General features: G+C 39.1%; 1 protein-coding gene across 12 annotated transcripts in view; it reads right to left on the reverse strand.

Annotated features, from left to right (window-relative positions):
* Window positions 1-27,778, reverse strand: part of USP25 (ubiquitin specific peptidase 25) — a 412,805-nt gene that overhangs the window by 320,756 nt on the left and 64,271 nt on the right. For all 12 annotated transcript variants that reach the window (XM_078388974.1, XM_020785423.3, XM_078388967.1 and 9 more), the window contains 5 exons: window positions 25,442-25,520; window positions 24,998-25,077; window positions 23,460-23,583; window positions 21,074-21,269; window positions 4,798-19,592 (listed from right to left, as the gene is read on the reverse strand). In XM_078388974.1, the coding sequence (XP_078245100.1) occupies window positions 19,420-19,592; window positions 21,074-21,269; window positions 23,460-23,583; window positions 24,998-25,077; window positions 25,442-25,520 (652 nt within the window). In that variant the 3' untranslated portion in view covers window positions 4,798-19,419. The remainder of the gene's footprint in view (window positions 1-4,797; window positions 19,593-21,073; window positions 21,270-23,459; window positions 23,584-24,997; window positions 25,078-25,441; window positions 25,521-27,778) is intronic.

Consider the following 27,778-nt stretch of genomic DNA (forward strand, 5'->3'; position numbering starts at 1 on the left):
AAAAGATGTACTGGGATATAATCTCAAAAATGATAGAATGATTTCAATATGAATCCAAGGCAGACTTTTCAACATCACAGTAATCTAAATTTATGCACCAACCACCGATGCTGAAGAGGCTGAAATTGAACAGTTCTGTGAAGACTTACAACACCTTATAGAACTGATAGCAAAGAAAGATATTCTTGTCATTATAGGGGACTGGAATGCTAAAGTAGGGAGTCAAGAGATAAAAGGAACAACAGGTAAGCTTGGCCTTGGAGTTCAAAACGAAACAGGACAAAGGCTAATATAGTTTTGTCAAGAGAACAAGCTGGTCATCACAAACACTCTTTTCCAACAACACAAAGGGCAACTCTATACATGGAAATCACCAGGTGGGCAACACCGAAATCAGATTGATTATATTCTCTGCAGCCAAAGATGGAGAAGCTCAATACAGTCAGCAGAAACAAGACCTGAAGTTGATTGTGGCTCTGACCATCAGCTTCTCATAGCAAAATTGAAGCTTAAACTGAAGAAAGTAGGAAAAAGTAAAGTGGCTGTCCAATGAGGCCTTACAAATAGCAGAAAAGAGAAGGGAAAAAAATGCTAGGAAGATAGGGAAAGTTACAGAAAATTGAATGCAGACTTCCAAAGAATAGCAAAGAGCAGTGGTCCCCAACCTTGGGCGTCCAGATGTTCTTGGACTTCAACTCCCAGAAATCCTGGCTAGCAAAAGTGGTGGTGAAGGCTTCTGGGAGTTAAGAACATCTGGAGGCCCAAGTTTGGGGACCACTGGCAAAGAGGACTTTCTTAAATGAACAGTGCAAAGAAATAGAGGAAAATAATAGAAAGGGAAAAACCAGAGATCTGTTCAAGAAAACTGGAAATAGTAAAGGAACCTTTTGTGCAAAGATGGACATGATAAAGGACAAAAATGGCAGGGACCTCACAGAAACTGAAGACATCAAGAAGAGGTGGCAAGAATATACAGAGGAATTATACCAGAAAGATTTGGATGTCCAGGACAACCCAGATAGTGTGGATGCTGACCTTGAGCCAGACATCCTGGAGAGCAAAGTCAAGTGGGCCTTAGAAAGCATGGCTAACAACAAAGCCAGTGGAGGTGATGGCATTCCAGCTGAACTATTTAAAATCTTAAAAGATGACACTGTTAAGATGCTACACTCAGTATCCCAGCAAGTCTGGAAAACTCAGCAGTGGCCAGAGGATTGGAAAAGATCAGTCTGCATCCCAATCCCAAAGAAGTGCAGTGCCAAAGAATGCTCCAACTACCATACAATTGCACTCATTTCCCACGCTAGCAAGGTTATGCTCAAAATCCTACAACGTAGGCTTCAGCAGTATGTGGACCAAGAACTCTCAGAAGTACAAGCTGGATTTCGAAGGGGCAGAGGAACTAGAGACCAAATTGCTAACAAGTGCTGGATTATGGAGAAAGCCAGAGAGTTCCAGAAAACATCTACTTCTGCTTCATTGACTACAGAAAAGCCTTTGACTGTATCGACCACAACAAACTATGGCAAGTTCTTAAAGAAATGAGAGTGCCTAACCACCTTATCTATCTCACTTATGATTCATTCTGTGGAGCACAGAAACAGACATTGAGCAAATATGTAGCTTGTATTATGACACATTCTTGTAGTGTTTTTAAAAGTACCCATTCCATGGTTCTAGATGTCATTTAAAAGTACAATTACAAAAGAAATTCATATCAACTAATTTTTAAAATGAATTTATACAATCCATGGTCTGCATATCTTTCAGTTTCCTGTCATTTGGAGAAAACTGAAAGCATTAGATTACTGTTTTTCCATTTCTGAATTAAATGCAAATAAAAATGTATAGCTAAATATGTGTGTCTTTGAAAAATGTGGACAAACACGCTTCGATCAATGGGAAAACATGGTGATTTTTTTTAAAAAAGCATTAATAAAAGGTAAACCAAAATACTGATGAATTCCCATGCAGAAGGAAACCTGAAAATATATACCCAATCTGAAATGGGGTGTGGAAGAGGAAGAAACTCTGCTCTCAATTAATCAAAAGCAATGTCTATAAAATGCTTTAAATGGTTGCATGCTGTTATGAAATCACCCTGTATTAGCAACCTCTCAAGAAACCCAGCCATTCTTGTATTTTGTTAATAATTTCTTGAGAAAATGAATTACCTTCAACCACACAGACCTAACCTAGAAATAGTGATCTGCAAACCACTGGTAGCTGATGTGATATACTTTGGAAAGCCTGCTGAGCCATTGGGAAAACCTGCTGTGCCTAGCCTTGTGCATTGTTTTTCTTTCTGACGATGGAGAGAGAGAGAGAGAGAGAGAGAGGCCATGAACCCACATGCCCATTTGGATGAGTCGGTGGGTTTTGTTTTGTTTTTTTGTTTTTTTAACATCCCCTGCCATCCTCTAGTCCAAAGAAAGAAAGCAGAGGAACCCTGAACTTGACCACAAAGACTACAAACATTAGAGCTGGCATACATTACAGTGAGAATCACCAAAATTCCCTGAAAAAGAAAAGAAAAGAAAAATGCAGACATTTCTCTTACATTAGCAAAGCAACTAACTAACTAACTAACTAACTAACTAACTAACTAACTAACTAACTAACTAACTAACTAACTAACTAACTAACTAACTAACTAACTACATTTTATTTATTACAATATTTTTGAAATATGAATGTGCTTTGATTAGTAGACCAAACCAATTTTTTTGGTAAAGTGGTCTGCAGTTTTCATGTGATTTTTCTCTAAGTGGGGAAATTCTGAGACCATTATTCTGAAATATGACAGCCAGTGTGGTGTAGCAGATAGCGTGTCAGTCAAGGAGTCAGGAGCCCTGGGTTCAAATCTCCACTCAGCCATGATTATGTGTGGCCATGGTAAACCACTACTCGAACACTCCACAAACCTTGAAAATGCTGGTTGGATTTCCATAAGTCAGAAGCAAGTTGATGGCACATAACAAGTCGAAACACATGGAATTTGATTTATGAGGGCATCTTCTGTATTATGTACTGATTTCACAGGTTCTGTGTTTTCAGAATCCACTTTTCCTTTTAGTTTTCACGTACAACAGTGTGACTTCACAGGTTAAAGAAATATGGAAGTGACTCCAATACCTTCTATGTACAATTCCTAATCACATGAAGTGACATGTGAATGTATACAGGTGTGTCCTTTGCACATAAGCCTGTTTAGAAGACACATGCATTCTCCTCTACTTATTTTTGTATCCTTGGTAGGAAATACTATCAGTTCTTGGTGTGCCATTTAGTGATTTTCAACCCTATTCTGTATGTATGCATACAGCTAGATTTTTTTCTGAGCTTCCCAAAGTCCCTCTGCTACCTCTCCTATTAGCCTTTCTCATATTCACCGCCTTTTTAAACATGTATCCTTGGTGCCACAAACAGCATCAATAATGTCCCAGGAAGCCTCTAACCATCATTTCTCCTGCCAATGAGGTTTCAAGGTGAGAAACAGTGACCATCAATAGAGGAACCTTGGACTTATACTATGTCATGATACGGGGGTAGGAGGAAAGAATTACTTACCTATTTCTTAAACATCTATACTGCCCAGTTAGTGTGAAGCACTATTCTGGGTGGTTAACAATGCAAGTAATATAATACAACAATAAAAAGGAAATAAGTAAAGTAAGCCATATCAAAAAGCCTAAAAAATAAATCTGTCAACAAGCATGAAACTGTTGGTCAGAGATGTGCAGGTGCTGAAAAGAATTCAATATTCATTTGGTGGACATTTCCAAAAATGAATTAAACTGCCTGCAAATTGGTTGACCGATTATGGGCTCTTCAAACCTAGCATCATTCCACTTTTTAAAGTTACTCATCCGAAAATCTCATCCAGAGAAATATTCAAAATGGTGAAGACAGTTTGCAAAACCCATGACATAATCAATTCATAATTCGGGCAAGTAATGAAGTATCATGTGAAAAAATTAGGTATGAGTTTATGAAATATAAGGTACAAGACCTACAAATCTCAAGATGGATACTAAAGCCAGCTCCTTTTTTGACCTTTCCAATTTGCACATACTTTGGACTCCAGCAACATGAACTATAATCAGGTTGAATAAACTGGTAGATTGCTAATTATTTGCAATAAACGAGCAAATAATTCTGTCTCACAATTGTTCAATAATAGAATCAAGAAAATAATACTCCACTGTCCTAAATTGCACCACTAAAATGACCTGAGTTAGGGGTACGCAGGACTAGACATGGAAGGACAGCAAAATCCATTAAATTTTGATTCCAAAAAGGGACCTGTATTTTGCTTTTTGAATGCTTTAATACACTAGCCTCTTTTTGATAGATAGTTGAGCACTAGTTTTAAAAAGTTGATCCTGTAAGGAATATTATACTACTGTATTATACAATGCATATTGCCATAAACAGACAATGAAAAAGGCAATAAACATAAACTGGAATAATAAAAAGTGACTACAGAACAAATATAACTGCTACATATGAAGAGCCTTATGAACTTCATAGAATGTGGTCAACTTTCCCAATTATATCTTTCCACTTAAATACTGCACAAGAGAGATATCACCTCCACAGGAGAGTTACTTGAAATGATTCCCAGTTTACAGAGAATTCCAGCCCACACACAAAAGAAAAAAAGCTATTTTATGGACACCTCGGTTTAGAGAACTTGCCACAAAGCCTGCTGATATTTCTTTCCATAACCTTTAAACTGCCATTCAAGATCACATCTTATAAACCCACCTGGAAATTCTCTCAGAGAACTCTTACCTCGTGAACAGCGTCTGATTTAAACAACAGTGTAAGACCAGCTCTTCATTTTCTCTCCTAGGACAAAGTTATTCCCCTTTCAGTTCTGTACCTCTATGTTCTCTGCTGACCTAATTTTGTCTGTGATAAATGCCAGAGTTCGACTAGAGTCACTTGAGCTGCTGTAAGAGAAGAATGGAAGTCAAAAATGAATGCACTCAACATTCCTCCTTTGACAGATTGCTTGTCAAGAGGCTAAAAGCCTTGGAAAGCTCTAAGTGAGGTAAAGCATTATAACAGCCATCCTTTAGATTAAATTGAATTCCAGTTTTCAGCTAATTACTCCAGACTCCAATAATGAAGTTAAAGCACATTCTAATTGAAAGGTCCAGCCTTTTACTTTGGTCTCCAGCATGCTATATTAAGCAGCAGACTTTTTAAGGCACTAGGGATAAATCCTTGGAACCATCAAGGTTCAGACAGAGGTATGGGTAAAAGACTGCGAAAGTGGGCCTGGTCAACCATCTGTGCCTAAAAGATGGGCAATGGAGCTACGACCTTGCCCGTTCATTCTACTATCTGAGTGGCTTTTATGAGCTGAACTGGCCTTACAAAAAACTTTCCACCCCCAAATACTATTGGTGTTATTTTCAGTCCCTAATTTTGTGGGTCTGAAAAATACCATGGCAATAAGAAAATGCAATAGATATATTACGACAAATTTTTGCCCCAGCTATTTTGGCTATTTAAAAAAAACTGTACGTGACAGGTGGTTGAAACATGGGGAAATTGTTCATGGCTTGTCAGATGAAATAAGGGGTACTCTTTTGTACACTTCCTTTCTAACTTGGTACTTCTTCCATGTCCTATGCATGCTTCTTTTAAAATGTATCTGAACCAGTTGTATCAAATGTCTCCTATTTTTTTGTCTTGTGCAAATTGTTTATGATTGTGCCTTCAAGCATGCTTGTCTATGTATTCCTGATCATGGGATCTTTTTCTGTTTTCTTAAATAGTTAGAATGGCAACTGTCTTTCTGCTTCAGAAATGAAGACACCTATCTTAATTAAATCGATGTACAAGCACGGAAAAGTTACCAAACAGCTTTTCTCAAAACAAACAAACAAACAAACCAGGATGCAGGCTGTAGTCTATCAATGCCCTAAACTAAAAAGACATTGCTGGAAAGAAGTGCTATAAATTGTCTGGACTCCAGCCTGCATTATTCGAAAAGTACAGTATAACTTAAGCAACAAACAGTAATTTCTGAATTTTTTCACCAACATGCAATTTCTGAATTGTATTATATAGATTTACTGTATGTATTTATATTCTAGCCACCTCTAACTATTCAAAAAAGGAATCTAAGACAACTTTTAGAGTGAGACAAAATGCAACATATTAAAACATAGTGGATACAAATTAGAAACTACACTGCATGTATAGCTTGTGTGCGTGGGCTACACTAGTGGTTCTCAACCTTGGGTAACCCTGGTGTTCTTGAACTGCAATTCCGAGAAATCCTGGCCAGCAACAGCTGGTGGTGAAGGCTTCTGGGAATTGTAGTCCATAAACATCTGGATTATGCAAGGTTGGGGACCACTGGGTTCTACTGTTATTTCGTTCAACAGATGAACTTCACAAAAAAATGGAGGTGTCCTCTCTTATTAAGGATGTTGCCAAGCTCTGGGCAGACTCTCCTTCACTGCCATGCATCCACTGTCCATACACTTAGAGGAGAACTAGACATCAGCTTTGCAATCAGAAAGTGATAAACCATTTCCCTTCCGGAAAAGTAATTTTGATAGATCTTTGTGGCTGAGTTATCACAATTATAAGCAAAGTCTTTGTTACTTTCAAATGCTAATTTGCAACTTGCTGAGCTGAGAAACATCACACTAACATAGACAAGTGCATTTCATCTGTAAAAGTACTGCTAAATTCTAAGAGTCTGGAACTCCGTCCCACAGGAAACTAGGTTGGCCCCATCTTTGCTGTTCTTCTGCAGGGAGGCAAAGATTTTTCTCTCCAGGCAGGCTTTTCCTTAATGACTGGTGGTCTGAGAGGGGTTTAGAAGGGATTGTTTTGCTCTGTTGTTTTAAATATGTTTTAATATTGATCTTAGTTACCATTTTAATATAATACTTGTTTAATTCTTTTAAAATAGGAAGGAAGGAAGGAAGGAAGGAAGGAAGGAAGGAAGGAAGGAAGGAAGGAAGGAAGGAAGGAAGGAAGGAAGGAAGGAAGGAAGGAAGGAAGGAAGGAAGGAAGGAAGGAAGGAAGAAAGAACAAATTGCTTCGACCTTCACACACAGAAAACTCCTTTCTGGTTCATGGATTTTAAGTCCCTTTTAAAAAACTAGGGGAGGAAGGGGTTGTACATCCACAAAATCAAGGGTCCCCAAATCTGCTGATACCTCCCCTCTTGTGTGAGGGCATGGCTGAAATGGCTCCATAAGTACAGCCATTCCAAAATAGATTTCACATTCTCTTTTCACCAGCAGGCAGATGTACTCCCTCTATTGAAATTACTGGGGCTGTGGTCAGTGATGAACCATCAAATCTGACCTGTTCAAAACCCCTACTTCAGCACCAGAATGTCTGCTCTCAGAAGTCTGCACTCCTCCTGGTTGCCAAGGGTGATGCAAACCTGCTTAAAACCAATAAGGCTCTTCAACAAATCAAGCATGAGCATTCAGAAGGGTGGGCATTAAAACACTGATACTTGTACAGCCCTACCAAGGTGTTCTGTAATTAAATTATACACCACACATGATTGTGGGAATATGTTACCCAAGCCCCTCCATCGTTGCTTTCAACGTGAGAAGAGCCATCTGAAGAAGCTATATCTGAGCCAGAACTCTGATTAGTTTTTTCATGTATGTGCTGCTGTGTACAGCTTTCTCCTCTTCATACTGCCACATTTGTGGGTGAGAGAAAAGTGGATCTAGTGCACTGCCCTCAACACCTCTGGCAAACATACAATTATAGAATGTCTGAAGACTGTTTATCGTTTTGTTTTCTGTCAGTTCTCTTACATTTTGAATAGATTAAAAATAGGTGTTTAGGGGGAAGGCTAGACTCTAGAGCATGAACTTACTAGGATCTCAAAAAGGTTTCATTATTTTTCAGTTTTCCAGTTTGTAACATTTTGACAGGAGGCTGCAGTTCTTAAAGGAAGTCACCAGACTATAAAGCAATGACACACAATTCACTCAATTCGCAGTGGGATATTTCTACTGCAAAACTGATAATGTTCCACACATTTGCAAAAGCACATTCAGAGAGGTTTGAAAATGTCAATATTTAACAAGATGTATGAAGCTTCACCTTCAGTTTCATAAGTGCCCATTTGTTAAGAAAAATCAATATTTAAATGTATTACAGAGCAATAAAACACTGGCAGTGAGATCGGGGAAAAGATATTAAAATGGGCAGATCCATTAAAGTGTGGGTAGATTAATGCAATAAAGATATTTTTAGATCAAAATACATTGCCATAAATCAGTTTGTTCTAAGTTGTACAAACTTAATAGACTTCAAATGCCTTTTTGGCTCTTACCATACTTACCTACTTGCAAAGACTCCAAACCTATAAAATTTGAGAGCAGGAGCAGAATTGAGGAGAGTGGTATGCTGCCAGTCCAAAAGAATCATTAGAGTTTATCTAAAATCTTTGTGCTAAATGTCATTTATATACTGGGGGGGAGGAGGGATCCAGATCTCAGATTCTTTGGTTGCAGAAAAGATGGTACACAATGTTATTCAGTGAAACGTCTCCAAACTTCCCTGATATGGATGTGCAAAAGTATTAACTCTTCCAAGAACTACACACTTATTACCTCCTCCCCATCCTCCATAGTACATATAATTAATTAGGCTTCTAAAAGCAGCAAGAGTGAATTTAGTTAGTGTCTGCCACTGCTACGGACCTCTGGCACTTTAAGAGAGCTGGAATAAGATACAAAGGCTACCTCCATAACTAGACTCTATGTCAGTATTTCTGGTGATTGTGAAGACCCACAGGTGTTAACCTGGATGTCACATTGAACAAAATCCTATTGGTGTTCATGAATGGATAGATCACATTGTCCCAGCTAATGGCAGTTAATTGACAAGGTGAAAGACATGTGCTAGGTGCACTGTCAGATGCATGTCCAGGTGTGTGATCCACACAAGCCCAGCACCTTGTCAAATATCTGAAGAGTTTCCATGAAGTGTCCATGAACTTTAATAAGGTGTTGGCCACAGAGACATCTGCCTACTTATCCACTGACTGAGATTTTACCTTAAATAATAGATAAACACAAATCATCCAGCATTTTCCCATACTGTCATGCTAGGTTATCACTGCGTGAGAATACAATGATGTTATTGTGCAGCAGAGCAAATCAAAATTCTACAAGACAATTCTAAAAATGAAGGCAGCAAAAACAAAATTATAACTTTAAACTGGAGTTCTAATCAGCACCAAATTTGGCACAAATGCAGCAGCCTTCTCTTACCCTGTGCCAAATTTGGAGAAGTTTCAGGAAAGGATTTTTAAAGTTAGGATTTTTTTTTTTTAAAAGTAAAAATGGTTCCCTCCATGCAGAAACAAGTGACCTCAAATGTCTCCAGATTTAAAAGAGATCAAATAAATTGAAAGACCAAACATGCTTATTTGGAAGGAGAATGGCTGGCCCCACCCACTTTTTAAAATTTGTCAGGAATCCAGGCTGCAGGGGTTGAAATACTGATCTTCAAAAAAAAAGGTCTTTCAAAGAAGGAAACCATTTATTTATTATACTGAGCATGAATTGAGTAGGCTTACCAGCAAGAGCATTCCAAAGTAGATACATTGCTGCTCTGTCATTGGCCCAGAAGCAAGATATTTGGAGTGCAATGAAAGGTCAAAGAAACATTCAAAAGACAGGTTTAATTTCAAGAGAAAAAAACCAAAAAACAAAAAAAAAACAGACTTGCTTTTAAAAAAGTAATGAAGTGGCAGTCCGTGAGAAAGGGACATTTTGCCATGCATCTCCAGGGAATTAGCATACAATTTTGTTAGGCATGTTCAAAGTATCTCTGCATTACAAAAGCACAGAGCAGTTGTGTTTGTCCCAGCCCTAAGTGCTTTCAGTAAACATTCTCTCAGGATTTCTGAGACCAGGTTCCAGACACAAGTCTTCAAAGAGGAAATAACCTCCAGGTCTGGGACAATCTGAGCTTTTGGCCCTTTCAGTCAGGAGGACTCCATTAGCTGACTCTCAGGAAAAAGAACTTATAAAATCTTTCCTGGCCAAACAGGCATTGATGCTGGAAATGGGATTCTGTGTCTGGTTTTAAAAATATTTTAAAAGATTGTTTTAAAAGAACAGAAAACAAATATTTAGAAGCTGGCCTTCATACTTGTCAAAAAAACAACTCTGACAATTGCTTTGTGTTTGGGTGAGAAGTGGTTGACTTATGTAAAGGAAACCTGATTATAGCACCGTGGATATGAGTGGATATAATGAAAAAGAGAGTCAGCTTCTGAGATTTTCCCTTGCCTGGTGTCACTTTGTGAGTGGTAGTAAGCACAGAAGGGTATCCTATATAGACCATCTTGTTGGTGTTGTCAAGATCAGGCTGCTCTTTGCTATGTAAAGCTTGGCATCCTTTTTCTTGCTGGCAACATGAGCACAATATTCTGCAGCAATACAGGGCCTTTTCCTCGTGTTTTGAATTGTGAATACAGAAGCACAACGTGCCATATTCATAAATGGGAGAGTTTTTTTTTTTAAAAAAAAAATTTGAATTATATGTTATGGGCAATGTCAAATGGTGAATGCTTCTCTCCCAGGCACTGCTATTAGTAAAGGCTGCAATCCTATGTGCTTCTTTGTACTTAAGTCTTACAGGATCCATGTTCAGCCAGCTGTCAGGAGAGTTTAGGACTGAAATGCAAAAAATCAGAACTTTAATGAAAGATGATCATGTATGAAGAACCAAGCCACTGGTCCCCACCCAGCTGATTAAGTCATTAAATAGAATCCCAGCTATGTGGAGTCCTCAGTGGCTCCTGTGTACTCAGAATAATGTTTAAATCTCTACCTATCCTCTGAACCTGCCTAGAAGTGCCACGGTAAGTCTATAAAAAGAGAGAGATTCATAATATAAAGTATATCAATTTAAGATCAATATGATGAAAAATATCCTTTATTTACATTTTACAATCTGTTTTCTGGTGATTTAGTCATGTAGTAATTACAAAAGATGTTCTACAAAATCACATAAGGAAACGGTTTTGTTTAGTCATTTAGTCGTGTCTGACTCTTCGTGACCCCATAAGGAAACCAGTTGCATACAACTTTGCATCTCATGTTTTAATCCTCTTGCAAAACTGTCTTCACAATAAAAGCTTCTACTGACCCAGACTGGCAGTTCATTATAATCAAGGGAGTTACACCCAAATGTAAATTCAACATTGGCAACAGACAATATAAATACCTATGTAGGCATGCCTGTATACATAGATATAGTAGATATGAATATACATATTGAACATGTAACTCATCTGCAACCTGATTAAAAACTTTGGAACTTTGGTAGTAATATTTTCATATTTTCAAAGAAAAGAAGATAATGAATATGCTGATTTTTATTGTCACACATACACAAACAAAAGTGCGTGCGCACATGCACACACACACGCATGCACGCACGCACGTGCATGCACACACACACACACACACACACACAGTGCATCTTTTAAAGAGTTCATTAGCACATATGCAAAGCATCTGCTGTATCTTATGCTTTAAATACCCTTAACATTTACAACTGGAACTTTACAGCAAAGAAGAAAAAGAATAAAAGAAAAAACCAACCTGACATCTCAGAGAGGTCTTGCTCCATGTCCTTGGTGTTTTTTCCCCTTCAATATTCTATTATGCCTCAGCAGACTGAGTGAGAAGCTCAAAATAACAGTGCAACAAAATCCGTACAATCCACCGCACTGACACTGCAAACCCCAGCTGTGTAGTTATGCTTAAAACATATTGACAGTCTTCTAAAGCTTTTTGCCTTCTCCTGTATATATCACACAATTGATTTTTCTCTTTTACTGAACAGCCATCACTTTATAAATAATAGGCACGAAATACTGTCAGAGTCAAAGACAACGTATTTCTGCTACAGCAGACAAGGGTAGGTTATTTGGACCATACCGACAGATGTCAGTGGCCAAAGGAAAATTGGGCCCAGAAGTCAGCTGGTCAAGCTGGAAGGACATGCTCCTATTTTAAGCATATTAAAATCCAGGAAAGGCTGAGTTCTATTTTTTTTTGTTAAAGATAAACGATTGAAAGAGGTACTTAGCACTTGGAATAGTACGTATGCTAGCATCCTGTCTTGTAAATTATGCCTGTGTAAAGATACATCTTTTGAGTTATTTTTTAAATCACCAGACAATTGTATAGTGACAAGATGGGTGGAGACTCTAACAAGAGTTGGGCACAAAGTGTGTTTCAAAGCCCTGCCTCTGTAGCAGGCATCCACTCAGAGGCAGCACCCAGAGCAGGCTAGACAGGGAAGCCAGGCTGCTGCCTCCGAATGGGCACCTGCTGGAAGAGGAGGGGCATTGACGCACTGAACATCTGTTCAGCTCATAATGTGCCCATCTCTAGTTTCCTTTAAAAAAAAAAATCAGGCACAGAATCCCTTTGCAAGCATGACACTCCTGTACTAATTGGTGGTTTTGATCCAGCCAGAACCCCAGAGAGCTTCTGTTTACTAAAGGCTTGATGAAAAAAGTCACTTGTGCCCAATTTTCTTGGGTCAGTGACCGCAAAATAAATGCTGCTACTGCTTGTACCCGAAAGGTTTATGAGGTGGCTGACATTGATATAGTTTAATACAATATAGCAAAATGAAACAGGCAGACCCCTTCACATGCTGTTATGCCCTCCTGAGTAATGCTGGGACTTGTCCATGTTGAGGTATTTGCTGTGCGAATTATCACAATCACTCCCTCCTACAGCAGATGAGTGCCCCAGCCCCGCACAACTTTAAGGGTTTTTATACCCCAGCTTCTCCATGTTGAACCTGGCAAGGAGGAATGGGAGGCAATAGCTACACTTCCCTTATCCAGGAAAAAAAAATGTTGGTTTCAGAGTCACACAAACACCTCCTCTGACCAGGCAAACATGTTCTCACCATGACTAAAAAGAGAGAGAGAGAGCTTCTCTTAGAATAAGAGTATAACAAGTAAAATGCAGAGTACTTCATGCATTTCTTTCTCTTCTCATGCCTCCTACTGATCTGATGACGTGACATTTATTAAATAGTATATGAATTTATTTTACACAGCAAGTTCCCAGGCCAGTGCACCTTCCAGTCAATTATTTCAAAGCTCAGCTGAATAAAAGGGGCCTTTCTGTGCCAGTAAATTAAGGAAAGAACCAGCTTTGCTTCCTTGGAAGGAATTCCCAACTTCATAGCAAGGAGGGCTCAAACATCCAGATCTAGAAAGCCAGTGAAATGTAACCTACAAGGACTTTGATCAGAAAGTGGTGCAAACCCTATTTAGTTATTTCATCCCTGTTTCTTGCCAACATTCAGGAGTGTGTAGGCCTCGCCTTCTCTTTCGTTGCTATTTTTCTGGGTGGAGAGTGACATATACAAAGAGGAAAAAGTCTCCTCTTGTGTAGGCTCTCATCATGAGCAGGATGCCTGGGAAATCTCTTCACATATAAGCAGGAATCTCTCCTCTTCAGATTGACTACTCTTCACATGAGCAAAGCAACAAGGAGGCACTGATGATCATTGACTAGGGCTTAAATCTTGGTTGCTGCTGTGTGAGACATCATCTCCGTATCATTATGCATGTGTGGGTGCGCATGAGATACTGTATCTTATTGTCCTAGAAATACTGATGTTAGATGCTTGCACAGTGACCACTGGGTGTCACTCTTGTTTCACAGCAAAGCATTTGAGGAATACATTTTCTTCATGTTTAAGTAAATGTAGACTATTAGCCAAAACAGCAAGGTAGATTGATCTAAAACATGTGTGCACAACCTGTCATAAGTATCTAGCATACATGCCCCTCATTGTTTTTTGAATAATTTGAAGTTGCTCCAGACTTGCTCATTATTATGTTTCTATTCATTCTTCTTGTATGCATTGATTCAAAACTCAACTGCATATGATTTGACACTCTCATGAAAACATGGGGCAATTTACAGAATAAACAGGTCTATGGCTTTATTCATGTAACATACCTGCACGTTCTTAGAACTGGTTTATCCCTCTTGATCTCTTGAATGGCTACACCCTAGACTTTGCTGGAATACCTTCATCTGAGATTAGCCCTTAACTGATCCTTGCTCCTTATAGCCAGCCCTTCAAGGTGAAGGATGTTGTAGACAGAGCACCAGGAAGGCAGAATATAAACATAAGTTGAGCTGTCCTATTCAGTGACCTGAGCAAATGGCTTCTTATGGGGCTAGCCAAGTGCAGTATCTCTGTCCCCCACTAAACAAAACATTGTTTTGTATCTGACAGTAGCTCTAATATACATAAGCTTCTGACTGATTTCACTGAGTTTTAGGTGTCCTGAAATTTTTGCCATCAGTTCCTAATTTATCTGTAGCACCATTTGCTCAATCTGCTCATTGCTAATATATAAGCAGAATGGTCCTGCTGTGTGACACCAGAGGCATATCTCATTACCTCTTAGGTTCCTAGGCTGCAAATAGAATTCAACACTTTGGTGTCTTGTTGCAAGTTAAAATAGTAGCGTCCCCCTAAAATAACCAGTTGTGTAGCCTTTAGGCAAACTAGCATTAAAAACTTGGTTATTTGGAATTTACCTACTCATTTGCAGAGCCCACCTGCTCTGATTTCCCTTGCACCTCACTCCTATACGTCCTGTACCCAAAAATGACCGTAGGATATGTTCCCATCATGATACGTTTCTCCTAAATTCCCAGGATTGCAATTCAAAGGATTCATAAATGGCAAGGCACTCCACAAATCAGCTCCTCTAACTCCTTTAGGTTCTCTGATTTGGTTGCTTATGTTTCGGGCTATTTCCCACCAGGATTCTGAAATTCATAGGCTGAGCTTTTGCTTAGTATAGTAAGTCACAAGTAGAATAGGGCCATTGACAGAGGAGTTGACTCAAGAAAATGCTTGGACTTCAGCTATGGTCACCTCCGAAGTAATCGTCAAAAGGAAAAAAGTTCTATACATTCATGGAATGTTTATTGTTACTGAATAAAAGCAGATTTGGATGAGTAGTCATGTGGAAGCATTTATGGCAAGCTGGAAGCTGTCTGGCCATTTCCAGATGTGTCTATTCCTTGCACTTGCAGTCCTAAGGTACATGATTTTAGTCGCAGACTGTTCCATTTGTCTCAGCATTATTGGATGAAACCAACTGCCATGGATAAATTTCATATTTTATGAGTTATTTTTATAGAGAGATTGACAGGAAGAGGGCAACTTCACGGATTCTCCAGTATTACTTCTCATGAACCTTTGATATCACCACGGTCTCTTTCTGAAACAGATGCTTGCAATGATAATTTTGAATCATTGCTTCAAAGTGATTCTGAGCTCAGTTCAGTGTGTTCATTCCAACCCTTAAAGTCCTAAATAATTTGGAATTATGATACTTGTAAAAACATCTTCCATATGAAGTTGACACGAAACACACAAAAGCCCTTTTTGTATCCATCTGCCTGGTGAAGTCATGTGGGTGGACATTAAGGACAGGCATACATATTTCTTATTTTGTAATTTTATATTCCCCTTTCTAGCCACCTAGAGTGGTCCATTGGTCCAGATAGGCGGGGTACAAATCAAATAAATAAATAAATAAATAAATTTCTGAAAAAAACATGAGGCACTTCTAAAGTGGTTGCACTATTTCTGGAATGCCCTTCCATATATGGCAGGCAGCACACCTTATAGGGTACACAAAGCCTGGAAATGGCTTGAAAACTAGGGTGAGGAGATATGAAAACAGGAAGTGACCAGACATTCATTTGTGAGCAGTTTTTTTTTGGGGGGGAGGATGAGATTATGATCCTCCCTTATCGAAATCTGCTACTTTGTGATGCCTCCTGGAACTGGAGAACCACTTTTTTGAACTTTTTTTCTGGTTGGGAGTCATGGAGAAGTTCCCCCCAAAAGGGGGGGGGGGTCAAATGGCTTGGGAGGTAACTCTATGTGCTCGACAGGCTACAGCTTAGTTTTTCAAAATAAATGAAGGTTATTTTGCACCTGAAGTAGAATGCAAAGCACATTAGTTCCAGAGGCACATGAATTAATAAGTGAGGTAAAGTGGATATATTTACGCCTGCATGTGTGATTGTGTACCCTGGCAATACAGATGTAATGAGCACTCATCAATTTTCTCATCCTCAAAGGTGGCACATCCACACTAGCTTAAAAAAAAATTGGTCAGCTGTTGTGGGCTCCCCCCATCAGTGAAGACATCAGTACTTTTTTGATGAACTATCAAAAAATCCCCAATAAATTTTCAGGCAAAAAAGTAGTATTTTGTACTAAGTACAAAGTTTTCTATGCAAGATACAAGATACTCGAATGGAATATATTTCCATTAGTTTTTCACAAAAAAGTGGTAGAATACAAAAACTGGACAAAAACGTGTTTAATCTTGCCCCATGTGGAGAAATCCTTCTCATGTTTTCATTTGTACTTCTGAAAATGAAATTAGCAAGTATTTACAACCCTACCTGGGTACCCTATAATGTACCTAGAATCCTATGTATAGGGGAAGCACAGGATATCAATGAAATAAATCTCTCTGTGCTGCTACTTTTACTATGGTACACATGTGGTTATCCTGTTCTACAGAGTCATTTTTCACCCCATCCCAAATCTTTACATTAAGTGTCATTCAAGTAGGACCTCTGCAGTAACTAATCTTGGGTCAACCAATCAGATATGTGAGGCAATTAAAAATAGGGATGAAGCTGGAAGAAAAGTAAATTCAAGTGTGTATGTAAAGATAAAAGAACCGATCATGGGAAAACAACAGTATATCTTTAGATATCTGCACGCTGATTTAAATAAAGTCAGTTCACTAATCTTGTACCTATCTTTGTTTCCATGTCACTCTCAAATATATCAGATCCTTACAATTTAAGAACAGATTCTATAAACAAGATAAAATGGTTGAATATTTGAGGATGAAATGTACTATGGGCAAAAATAAGAAAGCATGACTTGTACACATTTTAATATCATTTTCCAGAGCAACTTATATGGGTGAATGGCTGCTAAAGAACACCACTACCAGCATCCTATATTTGATAAAAGAGTACTTATTTAATGTGGTTTTTAAATTTTAAAAGTAAAAAAATGTTCAGAATGTATTTGATGCAACATCCAGTGTTGAGAGGATATCCAGACAGTCTGTGCACTTTCTCCAAGGACCAAATATTAGGATAATGTAATATTGTAACAATAACATAAATCATATCTAAATTAAAAGTCCAGACTATTTTTCTGAGAACATCCAAATAAACTATATTTTGATTGTTGTTGTGGGTTTTTTGGGCTCTGGCTATATTCTGAAGGTTGTTCTTCCTAACGTTTCACCAGTCTCTGTGGCCGGCATCTTCAGAGGACAGGAGTCAGAACTCTGTCTGTGCTCTGGTGCAGTTTGTTTGGATAGTTGAGTATTTATATCTGTGGGTTCAGCTTTTGTCCTTTTCAGGAGATGGATGATTGTGGCAATCAGCGTGTTTTTTGTTGTGGGTGTATTGTTGTGATAAGAGGGAGAGATTATCTGTCACTGTGATTGATGGGTGTTGTTAGCTGCTCTTTTGTGTGTAGTGATCACCGGCCCTTGTAGCTGGGTAGAGTTCGTTGACCTTTTGCAGGCTGTATTTTTCAGTGCTGGGTGCCAGGCTTTGTTGAGTGTTAAGCTTTCTTCTTTTTTGTTGAAGCTCTGCTGGTGTTTGTGGGTTTCAATGGCTTCCCTGTGCAATCTAACATAATGATTGCTGGTGTTGTCCAGTACTTCAGTATTTTGAAATAGAATTTCATGTCCAAAAGTATATTTTGCATTTGTTGTCATGAGCTGTCAGGGCACATCTGACTTATAGTTACCCTAACAAGGTTTTCAAAGTATGTGGATATTAAAGGAAAGTTTCTAACAATAGTCAACCCCTATGAGTTTCCATGGCCAAGTGGGGATTTAAACCCAGATTCCCTGAATCCTCGTGTGCTACTGCATCCACTACAACACACTGGCTCTCTTATCTTGCATATTTCTAGGGGGAAGTTGGTTTAGGTGCAGCACATCTTTGAACTGTTTGTGTGTTACATTCCATAAAAATCTCTGCCTAGGAATAATTTGGAAAAACTGCAGTTACAAATGGTGTGCAGTTTACAAATTTCAAAAATGACTTAAGTAGGGAAATTAGTATAGTGCTGGAATCCATAAAATAAATTCTAAATATTAATAAAAATTACAAAATCTCAGTTAAGTTCTTTATCATCATATGTTTTTCAACAAATCTTACACCTCAGTCAGGTGCATCTAGCAAATAAGATGCTGTGTAAAATATTCTTTAAACAGCCTGCTATGACTACAAAGGAGCAAGGTAGCATTTACCTCAGAAAAGTCCCCTTCCCTTCCCTGACCAGAGCCCTACATATAGGATATAGAACCTATACAGTGTTGGAAACTGGCTCATGTCTCTGCACAGAAAAAAGCCCCATGCTACTGGTACAGTGAATCCTTTTGGCCCATTATAAAGCCCCAAGACTGTTTCTTGTAATCAAACATTAGGGACTTGTGCACTTGAGAACTAGGTTCATGTGACTCAAGCTTCTATATGAAGCATGGCAGGCTCAACCAACTTTATCCTGGTCCTTGAAACCTGGCAAAACTTGTCTACTTAGACTTTGTAAATGACCTATAAGTAGGCAACAGGTCCTACAAAACAATCAGCTGCCGTACTCTATGGCCAAATGGAAGCTGTCAGCCAGGAAATTCAAGGGTCTGCAGAAACTGGGAACATTCGGATGTAAAAGCCTCAGGAAGCCTTCCACTTCAGATATTAAACCTAGGCTTCTCAAAGGACCATGTCTGTCCTCTACTGCTCGCCCCCACAATATATCACTATGGTACACCTCCATATCCAAAATATAGTCTGTAATTCACATATATACAGTTCATTTGCAACCAAAGTAGCCATAAATAAAACTTTTTTTATTTGATGTAATTTACAAGCTACCAGGTACCATGTATTTTACACTGGTCACTTTAAAATTGATGCAGTAACAGAATGGCCCAGACTGAACAGAAAGCTGTTGATAATGAAGTAAAAAGATCTTAAGATAAAAGCAGAGTAATACTGTAACAGGTAAGTGGCAAAAAAAGAGGTTTGCCACAATAAAATCAGATTTGTAATGTTGCATGAGTACTGCCTGATAACAAAAACTTAGTGCCATGCGATTCTCAGCTTTATTGCCTGCAGTCTGGCTAATGTCTGTATAGTCCTTTTTCTTTCCTTGCAGTTATTAAAATGAGAGAGTTAAAAACTATAGCAGCAACAAGCAAACCCTGTGACAGGAAGGCAAGGGTTAAAGAACTAAAAAAGTTTATACAGTGTGCTTAAGGAAGGTCTTCAGAGTTTATCTTCCATCAGCTGGAGTTCGACTGAGTGACAACATGATTCGGGCAAATCGTTCACACAGTTCATGGGTGGAATAAGAAGGTAACTTTGGTGGGTCACTGAAACCTTTAATTTCTGTAGAACAATCTAGTAATTTTGGCAGGAAGTCTGTCAGCTTTTCTTGCAAGTTAGCTGTAAAGGGGAAAAAAAAGTACTTAGAACCAGCCAAGCAGAGTTACATAATTGTGAATAACGCATGAATGCAGCGTTGGGAATTTGCAGAAAAACTACACTCACATTTAGTTACTTTTACTCATTATGTCAGAGAGCCTTACTAAAAGTCCTAAAATTCACCATCCATTTTACTTGTATTGATTTTTCAAAGAACATGACTAAAATTAGACTCATCTAGGGTACAGTCTCAGGCACTGCAGCCTGAAGGACTTTGTATTTGATTTTAGATTTAAAATCGTCCTCATGTTTAGCTTCAGTGGAGCTGACCTTCTACAATATGAACCAAAGTGACTGGGAGTGGTAGCAATGAGGAGGGATAAATGGAGGGAAAATTTCGTACTCATGAGAATCACTCATGAGAAAGATAAGAGCCACAATTACATTTTCAGAAAGGGCCAACGTCACTTTGCTGCACCTTTGGTTGTTTCACATGATACAAGTCCTCTTGTTGTTTTAAAAAGTGCACATGGGCACCATTTTAAAACTGCTAGTGCTGGGAGGTTTCCTAATACTAACAGCTAGGGTGGGGCTCAACATGAGGCAAATATGAAGCTACCGGAGCTGCCCCTCAGGTAAGTACACTGCAGTGTATTTACTTGAGGTAAGTACACAGTGGTAAGTCACTGCCTGGCTAGTGCCTGGAAGGCTTTCTGGCCACCTTGGCAATGGCTGGCTGACAATGTTGTTTTTGCTGTCAGGACAGCTCCATTGTCCCCTTTTTTTCTTTCAAAGCAAGAAAGCAAGAAAACCCAGTGCTAGTGCTGGCCAATTGTAGACCAGGGAGTGCTCCATGTCCTGCTTTAATGCAAAGATTCACATTAAAGGAAGATGTGTGAAGCAGGCGGTTTCACAACAGTTTTCAGAAATGTATAGTTCCTGCCACAGCGTATAAAGGAAAGAACGATGAGACTAGCCCTGTAGACATAGTTACATGACCCAGACCCAGCTGGTTAGGATTAGCTAATGTCACAAGCTAGTCTCAAATTCATAAGTATGATCCCATGTTAGGAAAAAGAAGTCTATATATATTTTCAAGCAATTGCACTTTGCTGAAGAACAAAGTCAAATGTAGACAATGTAGCTGTATTCAAGGTAAGCAACCTTATGACTGTATGTAGATCTGCAATTTCAGGAACAGTCTTAACAATAATTGTAAAATCAATGAGAATGCCACTGCTTTCATGGTTATGAATAATCAGTCTGGGAGACTTGAGAATTATATGAAAATATGTTTTTAAGAATCAACTGACTTCAAACACCCAGCTTTAAATCACTTCTCTTCGATACAAACATTACTGATACAGATACATTGACACTATGCTGAAATTGAGATTTGTCAGTTCTTACTTTGGATTCTTTAGTGACATTACAGACTTCATGTTTTAAATTATATCAGTACTGCATGTATAAAAGCAACTAGGCAATTAAAAGTAACTTACGCTCCATTTCCTGTCCAAGATATGAACACCATCGGTTTCTCATATCTTCTACAGCAATAATATCCTTTTCCTCTATTTCATCCACCAACAACAAAGGTAGACAAGGGACTATAAGTTCATTCATAATTTCCAGACCCTTGTTTACTTCTTCATCATCTCCAGATTCGAACTGTGCAGCAGCACACTCATTTAACTTCTTCATGCAACATCAAGGGGAAAATGAACATGATTAGTTAACCACATTGTGCCCTGACTGACAATGCATCTGAAAAAAAATAGATTTAAAAGATACCTAGTGGGCCACCTTTCATACAGTACTTTATTCATTCATTCATTCATTCATGATGTTTTTATACCACCCTATTTAGTGAAAATCCACTAGTCTGGTCAGTCGCATAAGCAGAAATCATCTCCTAACTTATCTATCCCGACCCTACAGAAACAAATAAAAAACTAAACAAATAACAAAACTCAAACTAATGACTAAATGATGGCAACTATCTTCTGAGACAGGGTTCCCAATCTTGGGTAACCCAGGTATTTTTGCACTGCAAACCTTGGGTAGCGCAGCTAGTGGTGAAGGGTGTTGCAGTCCAAGAACGCCTGTGTTACTCAAGGTTGGGAACCACTATTATACAAAAAAGACTAATGGGTCAAATTACTATTTAAGGGGAAGAATGTCATTAAAGACTTCTTTGAACAATTCTGTTTTTACTAATTTTTAAAAACTCTGGCAGGAGAAGGTTTGCCAAATCTTTAATGGGAGATCATTCCAGAGCAACAGAAACCCCCCTCACCTCTCTCAGCATGGACACCTGTAACAACAGGGGGGGATTGGTTGGAATAAGCAGCTATTCTTTGTGAGAGATGCTCCAACAGATATCGAGGTCCAAACCATTGGGCCTCTATATGTTAAAACCAAACCTTTAAACCTGGGACAGAAAGGAACAGGTAGCCAAAGCAAACAAGCCAGCACTGGGAAGATATCCTCTTCAGCCACTGGTCACTCTCATCTCAGGTGAGATGGGCTGATACAGAATAGAACATGATTCACAATGTCTCTAAGCAGACCAGCAATAATGATGCCATGCAACTTCCTTCAGAAAGGAGGATTTGATTTGTTATATAAAATAACTGTATGAACTGGCTCTGAATACTTTTTAGAGCAAAGTGGGGGAATCGTGTGGCCCCTTGTTTTGGCAAGCTCCTCCAGTTTGTACTGCTGAATTTTGGCAAGATTCCAGGAAAATATTCAAAGTAAGCACTTGCTGAATTCTGGGAGCGAATCACAATCATCCATTTGAGCAAACAAAACAAATGATTGTTGTAGGGTTTTTTTTTTGGGGGGGGTTCTTTGGTCGTGTTCTGGAGGTTTTTCAGGCCAAACAGCCTGAAAAACCTACAACAACCATCAGATCCCGGCCATGAAAGTCTTCAAGAATTCATCAAAACAAATGATTGCTTGTTATGAAATGCCTTTGCCCTGTTCCTCCTGAATTTTGGCACCGAAGAGGGGTCCACCTCATGGCAGATCCTAGCAGAAGAAAACTTGCCCCCAGACTGACGGAGGGTGCCTTCTCTTCTTCTTATACATTTAGGAACTTTGATAGAGGCCACTTCAATTCTCACTGAGGCTCCTTTTCAGCAGCATCAACAAAAATGCATTTGTTACAATGGTGGACATCCTTGTAACAAAAGTTTTTGTTATGTCAAAGTTGTTCATCACTGTAATGTGACCTACATGCATTCTACGACTAAGTAGCACAGAATGTTTATTTAATATACACTGAACTATAACACAAAACTATAAAAAATTAGGTCTTTAGTTATTGGCTTGAAATTAAAAGATGCCATACTAAATCAGTGCTTCCCAACCATGGGTCCCCAGATGATCTTGGGTTACAATTCCCAGAAAATCTGGCCAGCATAGCTAGTAGTGAAGGATTATAAGAGTTTTAGTCTAAGAACACCAGGGGACCAACGCTTGGGAACCGTTGTACTAAACTGAAGCCACAGCTTGATCTTGAATTCAAATTAACATTGAACAGAAATTTTATTTCATTTTTATTTAGAAACCCAGAAGCCAGGCACCAGTTGGGATATGACAGTAACAAAGCATGGACAAAGATTCTCCGGTCTGTGGCATCTGCAGTTGCTGACACATGGAGCCAAGTAGAAGCAACTGGGCAGTTTGCACTAGCAGCCAGGAAGCCATAGTTCTGATGAACTGTGATATATTATTGATGAACCAACCTATTTATATACATCGGATGTTATTTACAATAACTTAACCATTTTATTTGGAAACTGGCATGTTGCTGACTGTTGGTAGCACAGCATGACAATGCTTGCAGAAAGAAAGAGGTTTTCTTTGGGTCCCACTTACTAGCAAACATTCCCTTCTATAATGGGAGATCAGTTCTTCATCGTGCCCTCTATAGATGCCTTTGGATGAGAGCTCTTTGTTTTTATGATGAGCATAGATTAGGTACAACAAGGCTTCCTGAAAACTGAAACAAAAATTAAAATGATTAGTTTTCTCCTCCAGAGTACTAGAGCAAAGATTAATGCTGTATCTGCAATTTGGAAATTAAGTTTGAAATAATATTTCACATCTTAACATGCGAATTCCCTCTTCAGATAACCCAAGATTAGTACAGTATTTTTATCTCGCTTGGAATTATTTAAGAGACCTTTCTCTCTGTTGCAGGAATAAAACAGGTGGCAGCACACACGTGTATGCCTTTTAAGTTCATATACTAATAAATGTATAGCTGAAGATGTCACAATTAAGTCCTTCTGTGAAAACACCATGATACAGACAATTCTACTACCACTTCTTACACGCAGGTATTTTGCTACACCTGTGAGAAGAACCAGTATTTTACAGGGAGTGAAAGAGAGATGTATAAGGAAGAGTGGACGCTATAATAGCAAGTTCATTATTGATTAACTTAGGACTAAGCTGCTCTGACACTGAGTGTAGGTTTTCCATACAGGCTGGACTGGGACTGTAATAAAGGGAAAAGACTCCCAAGAGTTCTGATCCAGATTGTACTTGCCATGCGTACACACACATTTGTAGCTTGGACTTAAAGTCAGAACAATGCCATCAAGTATGGCCTTCAGTTGGTAAGACAAGTTAATGGGAAAGAAGAGATGTGGTTAAAATTCCACCCAAAAAAGATGCACAAGAACTAACAGTATACTTCTCTTTCTACATCAGAAGGATTTGGACTTTTTCCTCTTTTGCTTCCCATTGTAGCTCTTTGTAGTGCCAAAAAACATCTACTTCAGTGCATTTCTCAGCCTTCTGCACTATGTTTTAAAGTTGCACAAGAGACTTCAGAAGGAACAAAGATTACTGATTCTGGTGGAAGGAGCAGGAGCCAGTGCATATGCACCACTGGATCTTGGCCATGGGACCCAGAAATCAAAGCTGACCTTTGATGGTCCAGACACCAATGATTTTATAAGGGAAGTAGAACCAAAATGCTTGGGCCTACATCAAAGCAGACAGCCATGGGAACAAACAAGATATGGTCATGATGATGGAGCCCTTGATAATCTTCCAGGAGCCCATGAACTGCCCTCAGTCATACAGCCTAGTTATACTTACACCTCTAATGCTATGCAACACATAGTCTTTTACTTTAATAAGTTACCTACTAAAACACCAGGAAATTATAATTTTGTCCTCTACTACTTAATGTGATTCGAGCCATCCAGACCCTTTTAATATAATTTGTGTAAAGTAAATTTGTGTCTACATATATTTCAATGTTAATATGAATCTCCTCCAAGAATTTATTGCAGAATTTAAAAGTGCAGACAAGGACAAAGATACAACCCCTAAATGTTTCAGGTGCACCATAGGTGTGGTTTTTTTTTACAGTATTTAGGAAGGAGCCTGTGGATTCTTACTTCTTTTTCTGAAAGAGTTCCAATCCCACCATGAGATACAGAGTTGTCTCTCTGAAGTTTCTGTACTCTTGGTGCCACCACTGCATATAAAGGAAAAAAATATGATTATTTTTATGAAGAAATAATTAAACCTCAATTTTGTTCCTCTCATGCAGCAAATGTACAGTAGTTTTGAGACTGCCCTCTTTAGCATGGTCATACTGATTTTAAAGAGTGTCTATTAACACTGGATATGGAGATCCAGAGTATGCAAACAAGGGAAGAAAATCAATATCTTAAACCTTGCATTTAAATCTATACTAGGAATCCAGGTGACATGGCACTGATTATAAGAATTACATGTTATTGTGTTTTAGGCCTTGGCTTCTCTGAAAGATATCAGCAGACAATTTATTTTACTTTACCCCATATAATAAAACGAAAGGTTTGAACTACAGTACTGGCCTCATAGTCCTCCATGTTGACTTCGTCTGGCTTTATCATTTCAATTTTGGCTTGAGCCACTTTCATTATGTTGCGGCACCTTGAGAGAGACAAAGAAAGAAAGGGAGAAAATGTGTTATTGATAGAGTTACATTTTGGAACCACATCCGAGAGAAAAAAAATCTGAGTTTCTGGGTATGGCAGTTGTTCTGCCATCTCCTTCAGAGTATTTTTGTGGCCTTTTTTAAAAAAAATTGACAGACTCTCATATAATTTACAAACTGCTTATGGAAGACTTCTGATATATGTGATCTATTAGGACGTGGTGGCGCTGCGGAAACCGCAGAAGTCTCTGTGCTGCAAGGTCATCTAATCCACATGATGGAGTGAGCTCCTGTTACTTGTCCCAGCTCCTGTCAACCTAGCAGTTTGAAAGCATGTAAATGCGAGTAGATAAATAGGTACCACCTCAGTGGGAACGTAATGGTGTTCTGTGTCTAGTTGCGCTGGCCACGTGACCACGGAAACTGTCTACGTACAAACGCTGGCCCTACGGCTTGGAGACAGGGATGAGCACCGTGCCCTAGAGTCAGACACAACTGGACTAAATGTCAAAGGGAACCTTTACCTTTTTATGACATTTCTGCCTTAGACAAACTTACCTGTCTAAAAGATGTAGTACTAACGACTCTTCCATAGATATAGAGGGTGTCTAAAACAAGCAGGTCATGTTCATTTTTCACACTTGCCCCATGTACCATCTTTGTATTACTATTTTTCAGACAATAGCACTCTCTATTTTTATATTATTATCATTATAAGTTTTATTTATATGCCGCATTTCTCCCAACAAGGGACCCAAACTGGCTCACAACATTAAAATTCACACAATTTAAAAACACAATAAGTTAAATATTAAAAGATAAATTAAACAATATGATATAAAATACCATTAAAAGATTAAAACATGAAAAAAGAAAAAAGATTAAAATTATCTGCTAAAATGGGGTTCAGGGTTCAGTTATAACTGTTAAAAGCCACTAAAAAACTGCCTGAACAGCTTTTTTCAGAATGATAACAGGGAAGGGGCCATCCTGATCTCCTGAGGGAGAGCGTGCCGTAGCCTGGGAGCTGCCACAGAGAAGGCCCTCTCCCTTGTCCTCATCAGCTGTGCTTGTGCTGGCAAAGGGACCGAGAGGAGGGCCTTCTCTGCTGATCTTAACTGCTGAAAAGGCGCATATACAGTCCTTCAGGTAGTCTGGACCCAAGCTGTATAAAGCTTTATAGGTAATGATCATGAACTGGGCTTGAAAATTGACTGATAGCCAGTGCAATTCTTGTAACAGATGTGTTATATGCTCCTGTAGCTGGCTCCAATCAGTAGTCTGGCTGCAGTTTTGCACCAATTCAAGTTTCCGAACTGTCTTCAAAGGAAGCCCCACAGAGCGCATTACAGTAATCCAAACAGGATGTAGCTAAAGCATGTGTCACTGTAACAGATCCGACATCTCAAGGAATGGGTGCAGCTGGTGCACCAGCTTTAGCTATGCAAATGCACTCCTGGCCACCACCAAAACCTGGGCATCCAAGCTTAGGGATGGATCCAGGAGTACACCCAGGCTGCAGACCTGGGTTTTCAGGGGGAGTATAACCCCATCCAGCACAGGTAGTATCCCTATTCCCTCATCTGCCTTCCAACTAACCAGGAGCTCCTCTGTCTTGTCTAGATTAAGTTTCAGTTTGTTTACTCTCATGCCAAGCAATGGTTTAGAGTCAAGACAGCTTCCCCGGAATTAGGTGGAAAAGAGAGATAGAGATGAGTGTCATCCGCATACTGGTGACACCAAATCTCAAAACTCTGGACAACCTCTCCCATTGGTTTCATGTAGATGTTAAAAAGCATGGGTGAGAAAGGAGAACCCCAAGGAATGCCATCGGCCAATAGCCAGGGTGTTGAGCAAGAGTCACCCAGCACTAGCTTTTGAGTTCTCCCCTCCAGGAAGGACTGGAGCTACTGTGAAACAGTGCCTCCAAGTCCCATCCCAGAGAGATGGCCCAGAAGGATACCATGGTTGATGGTATCGAAAGCTGCTGAGAGGTCCAGAAGAATCAACAGGGACGCACTCCCCCTTTCCAGTTCCCAGCGTAGGTCATCCACAAAGATGACCAAAGCTGTCTCTGTCCCATAGACAGGCCTGAAACCAGACTGAAATGGGTCTAGATAATCTGCTTCCTCCAGGAATTCCATGGAGCTGAAAAACCACTACAGTACATACAACCACTACATACAATATACTGTATGTATTTCATTTTCTTATGTATTGCTTATTGTTTTATTATTCCTTATTTCTTCAGTTT

The sequence above is a fragment of the Pogona vitticeps genome, chromosome 3 (genome assembly GCF_051106095.1).
Source record: "Pogona vitticeps strain Pit_001003342236 chromosome 3, PviZW2.1, whole genome shotgun sequence".
NCBI lineage: Eukaryota > Metazoa > Chordata > Lepidosauria > Squamata > Agamidae > Pogona > Pogona vitticeps.